The 10,075-nt window shown below is 32.9% G+C and overlaps 2 protein-coding genes across 2 annotated transcripts; both read left to right on the top strand.

Moving 5' to 3' along the window:
• Positions 1 to 845: 845 nt before the first annotated feature.
• LOC145113545 (UPF0664 stress-induced protein C29B12.11c-like) lies at positions 846 to 2,609 on the top strand. The gene is made up of 5 exons (XM_079049615.1): positions 846 to 1,213; positions 1,687 to 1,801; positions 1,895 to 1,966; positions 2,054 to 2,253; positions 2,362 to 2,609. Exons 1-5 carry the CDS (start codon positions 1,104 to 1,106, stop codon positions 2,444 to 2,446), a joined length of 582 nt encoding a protein of 193 aa, XP_078905741.1. The 5' UTR covers positions 846 to 1,103; the 3' UTR covers positions 2,447 to 2,609.
• A 3,686-nt stretch (positions 2,610 to 6,295) lies between these two features.
• Positions 6,296 to 8,673, top strand: LOC145113544 (putative WRKY transcription factor 26). Its single transcript, XM_079049614.1, has 4 exons — positions 6,296 to 6,636; positions 6,863 to 7,548; positions 7,719 to 7,868; positions 8,009 to 8,673. Exons 1-4 carry the CDS (start codon positions 6,409 to 6,411, stop codon positions 8,454 to 8,456), a joined length of 1,512 nt encoding a protein of 503 aa, XP_078905740.1. The 5' UTR covers positions 6,296 to 6,408; the 3' UTR covers positions 8,457 to 8,673.
• Positions 8,674 to 10,075: the final 1,402 nt, after the last annotated feature.

The raw sequence follows: 10,075 nt of genomic DNA, 5'->3' as shown, positions 1-10,075 counted from the left end.
TAATCATATATGGGGTTCATGAATGTGTTCTTGAATGTAAGTGTGTGTGTTCTTGAACTCTTGATGAAGCTTCAGATTTGGTAATAATTTTTTGGGGGAGAGCTCAAGAACAAACCCAGATGTTGTGTGTGTGTGTGTGTTTTTTTTGTTTCAAGAATGATTTTTAGGTGGAGATAGAGGTGGTGGTAGTGGCGGACCGTGTTGATGGTGGACGGTGGTGATGGCGGACGGTGGTCGAATGGTGGTGATGGCTATGTTCTTGAGTGCTCTTGAATTTATGATGATGTTCTTGGGTGTTTATCAAAACAAACCCAGAGAGAGAGAGAGAGAGAGAGAGAGAGAGAGAGAGATTTCATTTTTATTTTTTTTATTTTGTTATAAAAGAATATAAAAATAAAATTGAAAATGTAAATTTTCTTTTTTATTTGTTCTTTTAATCAAAAAAAATATTTAAATGATAAAAAAACTGAAAAAAAAAATAAGGGCAAAATAGTCATTATGAAAAAGTTTATAGAAAACTGGACCAAACTCGCAACAAAATGAAAAGTTTGGACCTCTGGTGCTAGTCCAAACCTTTTTGGACCAAAGTGGCAATTTTCAGCTACCCACAGGGACCATTTGTGCAGTTTTGTCAAATTAAAATAAAATTAATACATATTATAAGATCACATATTTATTTAAATCAATGATTATAATTTTATATAACTAAAAAATATCTTTTAATTAATAATTTATTTAAAATAATTAATTAATAATTTTAAATTTTTAATAGAAAATTTTAATTAATTTTTTAACTTGTCAAGGTTTAAAAGAAAAATGGGGTTTACATTTCGGAAGAAAAGCGAGTAAAGCGGAAAACACGGAATTAATGCATGAATCAAGATTCACAACGTAAAAGAAATCTCTGGAACGTCGTGGATTTCGGAGCAGAATCTATTGCTACATACAAAATCCTTTGTTCCTGATAACACGATTCGAAAAATATCTGATTCGGAAAACCTTTACTACATATAAAATCCCTTGTTCTTGATAATACGATTCGAAAAATATCTCAATCGAAAAAACCCAATCGCTTGATTTGAAGGAGGTCGGCAGTCTGAATTATGGCCCTAAACCCGCAATTGTACGGCAACGGGATGCCGGTAGCATTCGTCAACGAGATGTTCGTCTTAATCAGAGACGGAATTGAATTTGAGATCAACAAAATCCACGGGTGAGTATAATTTCTATTTCTCAATTCACAATGTTATTGTGCTGTTTCGCCGGATGATGATGATTGATCGATGGGTTTGAATTGTCGAATCAAAACCTAAACGTAAGGATTTCTTGTTTAAGTTGCTTTTGGAATTTTTAGTAATAACTCGACTGCGACTAGGCAATTTCTATAACTTCTCAAACAAGTCAGTTTTATCTAAATTAATTTGATCGGAAGCTTCCGAGTTCTGATGACTATTTGTATTGCTTGCCATCGAGGGTTTTGATAATATCCGTCGACGAACGGGGTCCTGAACAACGATTATGTTTCATATCTTGAGTATTAACAAGAACGAAACAAGATAAAATCAAATTTTTAAGAACCATAAAAGGGGAATTGGAATTACTATGATAAGCTATTGAATTGGATTAATAATGGCTTCAAAATTCTAGTTTGAACAAAACCTAACATTTTTTATATAATTTGTTCAGGGCTCGTGGAGGAACCATTAAAACAAAGGGTAAACTCTTTCTGTCAAATGTCCGCATGGTTTTTGTTGCTGATAAACCACCTACAGATTTCTTCTATGCTTTTGACATGCCCCTGGTATGAAAAAAAAAACCTTTTATCTTGTTACTTAAAATGCATAAATCATCTAATCTTTTTTCCTTTTTTCTGATTCATGCTTCATTCCTGCAGCTTTATGTGCATGATGAAAAGTTTAACCAACCAGTCTTTCACTGCAACAATATATCTGGACTTGTAGAGCCTGTAAGTAGATCAAAACAATCATTTTCATTAAAAAAATCATACCCATTAGCTTTTTAATTTATCTTATTGAATTATTTAAAACTGCAGGTAGTGCCATATGATCAAAACAGGGAGATGTACCCTACTCACTCTTTCAAGATTCTGTTTAAACATGGAGGTTGTGGGACATTTGTGCCCTTGTTTTTCACCTTGATAAAATCAGTGAGACAATATAATCAACAATTTCAAACTGGAAATGATCCTTTAAGAGCAGCCCAAACTCCAGTTGATGAAATGATCCATGCAGCGTAAGCATTGTTTCTTGTTCATTTGATTTGTTTTATATATAAAGAAGTGTACAGTTTACCCCCTTCATGTTTCTGATTGTTCACTTTTCCCCCTTTTTGTTTGAGCAGATATGTTGATCCTAGTGATCCCACAAAGATCTTTCTGCAGCAACCTGGTTCAGAAACACATAAGCGGGACACATACCATTCTTAATCTGAATAATAATAATTGATGTATGTATCTTTTTTAGTCTAATCTAGGTTTGTATTGATACATTTGAACATAAATTCTAGTAAATATTGTATATTTTTGGTTGGTTTATTTCAAGTCGAGAACAATTTTAAAATTTGGATCTAGAAATTTGTTTAACTGGTGATTTTGTTTTCCATTTGGTGAATGTTATTTGCTAACTTAGTGATTGTGAACGATCACCTAAAATCTCAACATGTGATTTTAGAGCATAGTTTTGAAATATGATTCAAACAAGTGGTATTGGAACATTGTATTTCATTCATCTGGGGAGCAATATACCATATCAAGAAGTTAATTCAATTACCTCAGGTTTTTCTCAGTTGAAAATAAAAAATGGTGCACATATTCTTGTTATAATGAGAAATATATGTGTCTAGAGTTCCTTAATTTGCTCAATTTAGGATGTTGAATGTCATCGACAATCCATCGTATTTTGTTGTGGATAGAACTTTTTTGGAGTTGTGAGCCATTGTTGTTTTATTCGATGCATATATAGCGGGTCTTGTTTGCGTTTGGCCAAAAGACCTATAATATTTGGAACGTGCTCTATTTAGAGGGTTCTGTTTTAGGAGTTATGGATTCCTAGTTCTCATAACTCCTTTTTTAAAGGGAAGAAGCATGAATTTTTGAACCATTGTCTTCGTTCACGAGTTACTAGTCATTATATGGTTTGTATTAACGATTGTTTGTTAGTTATCATACATTTTGGTTCGGAAAGGAAAGTTAAGGTGGAATTAGTTTGAAGGCCATCCAAATTGTTCCGACATTTGACACTTTAATGTATTTTTAGTATGAAGATCCTTTGACTTGTTGAGCATAGATATTGTAAGCGTTGGTGATTTTAGTGTCATCAAGCATTTAAGGTAATTTAGATTTATGGGAGTACATGAGGGGAGGGGAGATTGGCTATGCTCAAATATGAGTTAGGAGTTAGGAGTGGATACTTATATAAGCTAGTTGGATTCCAAGCATGGCCGATAAAAAGGGTTAAGGGTCATGACTCAATACCCCTTATGAGGTCTAGGGACAATGGCTTGACACCTAAACAATTTTTTAGGTTTACATGTGGCGTCGGATCAACTACTAATGGTTTAGTGTTGGTGGTAGTTTATAACACCCCTAGCAAATTTAAATATCCATATAAGGTAAAGGTCAAACCATTTAACAAAAATTAGTATGAGGAAATAGGTCAAGACTTTAACATTATAAAAGTTTGTATGGGCAAATTTAAATATCCATTTAAGGTAAAGTTCAAACCATTTAACAAAAATAAATATGAGGAAATAGGTCCTCAAAAGTAAAGTCTTTTAACATTATAAAACTTTATATGTCAGTAGTGGGGGCATATGAGGGTGTAACGATATAATCAAGTGACAACAATTTAAAGTAAACATATTACATACACCAAAATATAATGTCTTATAAATGTCTTTAAGCTCATTAGTCTTCAATCACTAAGTAACAACCACCTCATGTCAAAATAGTGTGTTAGGCATCGAAAGCCAAGTGAGTAATATCGTGATTAGGCGAATAGGAACGAACATATTACAATACAAATCATAACCCCTTTTTCTACAAAATTCATAAAATCATCAAAACTTCAATAAGTTGGGGAAACATTGTAAAGGATATAAATACACTACTATTAATATCATAAACATCCTAAACACATCATAAAGGAAAATAATGTATAAGTATGTGATGTATGATATGGAAATCAAAACCCCAAGTCAATCTATAACTTACAAGTCTTTGACCCTCGTTCTTAAGGGACTCTCATGGTAAGTGTATCGGTCGCAAAATGGTTACGAAGCATATGTAGATAAAAAATAACATAACATATTTTCTACAAAGAAGCTCCAACAAATTTCATCGTACTAGGTACAAGTACACCATGTCACAAGTACCACGTGAAGGGCATTCAAAGACCCAAAAGGCATATGATAGTTTCATTGGAAACTCTTTACAAAATTTTGCACTTTTGCAACTTTCATATGTAATGCTTTCATAGAAATCATTCACCATCTTTCACAACATTTACAACATTCGCATTTGGACATCTAATATTCCCGAAGTGTTCGGACCACACAAGTATCAAACTCACCTATTACGGATGCACATGATTATGTTTTAAAAACATAAACTTCAATTAGAAATCATTAAAAGAACATCCCGATTTCAAATACATATTTCTCAGAATAATGCATGATTGAATACAACAAGGAGATACATATAGTATTCCAATCAACAATATACATATAGGCATGTTAAGCTTCCTAATTCTCAAGTTTTTTTCCGCTGCTCCTCCGCTCATTCAGTCTGACCTTCCCTCACATATAGGTGGGGCAATGGTGGTGGCCTACCAACGTTGCATTGCCCTTTATTCATCATAAATTGCCGAACTACCTCCCCAATTATAGAGCACAATTTTCCGAACAACTACTCATCACATAGAAGGTCAACACTATTTATATTTGTAGGCAAACTCACAAACCAACTCTTGATCAATGACAATCGCAAAAACTCAATTCGTGATCTTCAAATAACTCTGAAACTGAAGAACTTGAAACCAAAGACTTGATATGAAAACCAATCCGCCCTTGAAAATGTTGTGTCACTAAATATTTATTATTGACATGAAATTAAGTGTTACGTCACACTTACATTATATAGACTTTTGATGACAACTCTTATAAAAAAATCTGGATAAGGGTTTAAAGGCTAATCGAAACAATGTTAGTTTTTTATAACTAGATTTAAAATGCAAAAACATAAACGTTGGATGTTTGATCTCGAATCTTATTAAAAGAAACTTAAACAAGAAGGAATATTACTTACGTTCTTCCATTGAGATTTTTGTATCGGATGAGCAGAGTTTGTTTTTCAGTTGATTTCAAAACTCTATTTAAACCTCTAAGCAAAAGATTCACAAATTTTGTATGTGTATTTCATATCCCATGTTTCTATATAGATTGAGATATAATTGAATGCTAGAGATATTAAGGATTTAACAGAGTTTGAATCAACTAGAAACTCAACCTACAAAATAAAATGGTAAGTATTTATATTTATTTATTGATAAAATCGGTTCATCAACATTTTGAAATAATACATACAATAAATCAAAATTTAATTATATACATTTAATTTAAATTAAATGGTTGCAAAAATATCTAGCAAGCTCAAGTTAAATGTCGACGTGACTATAACTTTGGCAATCAGCCAAAACAACTAGTTTAGTATACTCATGATGTTGATGAGATTGCAAAATATGAACAACCAAAGTTCAACAACTCATGATTATATTTTGAAGATAGAATATAAGTGAAAGAGGCTAGTGATTTGACTATGATTATTAATTATCGTAAATATCAGTTGTGATTGTGAATCGAACAAAAACAATCATCATCTTTCCAACTATAATTATCTTTTATCAGTATTGGATGAGCATATGACTTGTTTACTTTTGTTGGTATTTTTGGATTCTAGAAGACAATTTTGAAAACAGAGATGCATATAAAATTATAGATGGTGTGAAAATTGAGTTTGACAGTTTGTGTGGATTAATTATGAAACTTCGCCTACTTTTTATAAATGGAAAGATTCATTATTTTTCAATTTTTTGAAATTTCACAATTATAATGTTATGAAACCTTTGCATGACAAACTTATTTGAAAATATTTCATAAATGAGTAATCAAAGCCTTGAACACGTGAAGATATAGTATTTTTGTGATTATCCAAAATCCAAAATGGAAGATATTTAAGAGATAGGGGGTAGGGGCCAAGCAATTTCTCATGTAAATTCTTTGTATGTTAGGTACGCTTCCACCTTTCAACCCCACTCTTACACCAATCCCTTCATAATCCACATTGTCATAAATTCATTAAACTCTCTGACTTTCTCATCCGAACCTCCTCTCATGTCTTCTTCAGGTATTTCCTTTGAATCACCATCAAACTCGCCGCCACCACCTCCTTCCACCACCGCCGTACCTCCTGCCGCCGGTGTACCCAAATTCAAGTCAACACCTCCACCTTTACTTCCCATTACCCCACCGGCGTTCTCACCTTCCTCCTACTTCTCTTTCACCGGTGGTCTCACCTCCGCTGATCTTCTCGACTCCCCTCTTCTCCTTTCTTCTTCGCACGTAAGTCTGGCTTTTTTTCTCTGCCATTAATGACGTCCTAGAGCTCTTGTTTATTGTCATGATAAAAAAAATTTCTACCAAAGTTTTACATTTCTCGAAAACAAACGAATTGGATTTTGGAGAAATGAAAAAACCCATTACCCAAGTTTCGATCTTTTCAATTTTGGTACCATTTTTATTGATAAATCCATATGAAAGTATCTAACTTTTTACAATTTTCTTGTAGATTTTACCATCTCCAACGACTGGTTCTTTCCCTTTACAAGCCTCCAACTGGACATCCAACTATCAAAGTCAAGAACACGGCATAAAGAAAGAACACGACAATTTCACAGATTTCCCATTTCAAACCCAATCAAATCCTCACACAGTAAGTTTTCAGGAAATATATCAACAACCCAGAATCGAAGATGACAAAAGTTTGGTAAAATCAGAATATTCATTTCAGAAACAGAGCTTTGAATCAAATTACCCAACTGATCGTAACATCTATAATCATCGATCGTCACAGAAGAAGTTGGATGATGGGTATAATTGGAGAAAATACGGGCAAAAACAAGTGAAAGGTAGTGAAAATCCAAGAAGTTATTACAAGTGTTCCGATCGAAATTGTTCAACGAGGAAGAAGGTGGAGACATCTTCAGATGGGGATATTACAGAGATTGTTTATAAAGGAAGTCATAATCATCCGAAACCACAATCCACCAAACGATCATCTTCTTCATCAGTTTCCAATAATTCACTTGTAGTGAATCAATTTAGTGATTTCCCATATCAATCTCATGGTTCTCGACAATGGGAATTGGTTGGAACGCCGGAAAATTCATCAGTTTCTGTCGGAGATGATGAGTTTGATCGGAGTACGTCAGGTGGAGATGAGTTTATTGAAAATGAAACTCCGGCTAAAAGACTGTGAGTTCCTTTTCTTCTTGTTGAAAGGACAATTTTGATTTGATAACTACTTTTTTTTTTTTTTTTGCTTATTTTCAACTTTAAAAATGTCAAAACCATTACATTGGGACACGTGTAAATCTGTTATTTAAAGTGAATATCTTAAACCTATTTCGTAAATTGTTTAACAGGAAGATAGAGAGTGAAAACGAAGGGATAAGTAGGACTGTAAGAGAATCGAGAGTTGTTGTTCAAACCATAAGTGATATTGATATACTCGATGATGGATATAGATGGAGAAAGTATGGCCAAAAAGTAGTGAAAGGGAACCCTAATCCGAGGTAATCATTTGTTTATTGTTTCTTTTTTTACTTTAAACTTTATATCTTTCATATAAACGAAGGAAAGAAAAAGATAGCAACTTTTTGCAAAAAGATTCATATGGAGTTTAATTATTTTCTTCTTTTGCCAACATTTGTAGGAGTTACTACAAGTGCACCACTCCTAATTGCTCAGTTAGAAAACATGTGGAACGCGCATCTCATGACATGCGCTCGGTGATAACGACCTACGAAGGGAAGCACAATCATGATGTGCCACCGGCTCGTGGTGTTGGTCACCGACAATTACTGTCTAGCAACCAGGACAACAATGTGGCCAATGTGACAATTAACGCATCGAAACTGTTTCATCACCATCCTAATGACTCTATGATCAATCAAATATATGGGTCCACGTTACCTGCACTATCAGAAACACAGTTTACATTAGAGATGTTGCAGAGTTCACAGAGTTTTGGGTTATCAGGGCCAGAGAACTCTATACGGTCTTCTTACATGAGTCGACAACCAAGTTCGGGGAGTATTTTTGCTAAAGCTAAAGACGAACTAATTGAAGACGGAAACTTTTTGGAGACCGTGCTGAGTTGAGGTTGTTTTTGCAAGGATTGAACTTGTTAATACTCATACATGGAGGGTTATTATAGAAAATATATGAGTGATATTCTTTTATTGTTCATTGACATACTTTTGTTTTGGGAAATGTTACCATTTGTTTATTTTTTTGATTGTTGTAATATATTCTTCACAGAAACCATGTATATCTAAGGTTCTAAGGTACATAATAAAAGATATGTATATTTAAGTTTGTAAAGGTATATAATAAAATAATAAAAACATTATTTATTTATTTTACTTGGTTGTGGGTGTGCTTGGATGTACAATTTTTTTAGTAAACCTAATATGTGTTAACTTTTTGATACAAGGAAAGTTCTGATCTTCAAAGGGAGACCTTATATGTGTTATGGTCATAGAATGAAAACAACCATCTAGATTATTGCGAGCTTCTCGTACCATAGAATTGTATATCACGCGTAATAGTTATTTGTTTGTACTACAATATGTATTTATCTTTTTTACAATTAGAAATATATAAATAAAATACATCTTAAATTATAAACTATTATATAAAATAATCAAATTATACTAGAATGTCGTTGTAGCTTGTAACTCTAAACTAGTCGAAAGGAACCCCTCACGCACGATTAAACTATTGTCATGCTAGTTGACAGAAATAATATATGATATTAAGATACATAGGATTAAATTACACGTCATTAACTTGTGATATAAAATTTTGGTAGTAACATTTTAACTAACAAGATCAAATCATATAATCAATGAGAAAATAGTATTTCGATCACACAATTACAAATAAGTTGGTGAGATTACAACATTATCATTAGTATTTGGTGAGGATACTCTATTATTGTTATCATTTATTTATTTATTTATTTATTTATTTATTTATTTATTATTATTATTATTATTAAAAATTTCCTTATCACCTTATGTAAAACCAAAACATGCTCGTATGTTTCACAAAACATACATTATGATAAGACTCCACGGAGTGGACCCGACAAGAGGTTGGCATGACCTCGACACTCTGACATACACCGCCCACAAATGTGACATGTCGAGTGAATTGTAAGGAAACAACATTCTATTGCTGATGAGAAACGAGGGAGAAATCACGGGTTGAAGGTTTCATTGGGTTTTTTTTTTAATTTCAAATCATTTAACCTAATCTTAACCCACCTCACCAAAATGGCATGTCACGCATCGAGTATGACATAAATGGCATGACAATGAGATAGATGCTAAAAAACTGATGTGGCAACATGACATGTATGACATCACTCCCTCAAGTCTAATACCTATGTAGTAAATAACATCTTGGAATGACGAACAAATTCAAAAGCTTTCACTGACCGCTTGTTTATGAAGTAGTGCACGTGTACATATATATGTTCACTTAATTTTAACAGTAAATTACACGAATGATCCTTATGGTTTGGATAGTTTGCATATTTGTTCTTTAATTTTTTTCATCTCGACGCATTTTTCACTAATCGAAATAAAACGACTCATTTACCCTTATTGATTATTTTACCTTTTAGTATTATTAATTTATTAAAAAATTTAATAAAATATATGGGTCACTGCACCATCTAATTATCATTCTCCAATCTTGCTCACACCTCCAT

The sequence above is a fragment of the Lactuca virosa genome, chromosome 5, assembly GCF_052849685.1.
Source record: "Lactuca virosa cultivar CGN04683 chromosome 5, Lactuca_virosa_CGN04683_v6, whole genome shotgun sequence".
NCBI lineage: Eukaryota > Viridiplantae > Streptophyta > Magnoliopsida > Asterales > Asteraceae > Lactuca > Lactuca virosa.
Note: the sequence above shows the minus strand (reverse complement) of the source record. Positions and strands in the feature narration are given on the sequence as shown.

Excerpts from the sequence above, each read along its gene's own strand:
- LOC145113544 (XM_079049614.1), top strand. The coding sequence starts at position 6,409 with ATGTCTTCTTCAGGTATTTCCTTTGAATCACCATCAAACTCGCCGCCA. Across the intron at positions 6,637-6,862 it reads TTCTCCTTTCTTCTTCGCAC|ATTTTACCATCTCCAACGAC; the intron begins GTAAGTCTGGCT and ends ATTTTCTTGTAG. Across the intron at positions 7,549-7,718 it reads GAAACTCCGGCTAAAAGACT|GAAGATAGAGAGTGAAAACG; the intron begins GTGAGTTCCTTT and ends ATTGTTTAACAG.
- LOC145113545 (XM_079049615.1), top strand. The coding sequence starts at position 1,104 with ATGGCCCTAAACCCGCAATTGTACGGCAACGGGATGCCGGTAGCATTC. Across the intron at positions 1,967-2,053 it reads TATCTGGACTTGTAGAGCCT|GTAGTGCCATATGATCAAAA; the intron begins GTAAGTAGATCA and ends TTAAAACTGCAG. Across the intron at positions 2,254-2,361 it reads GATGAAATGATCCATGCAGC|ATATGTTGATCCTAGTGATC; the intron begins GTAAGCATTGTT and ends TTGTTTGAGCAG.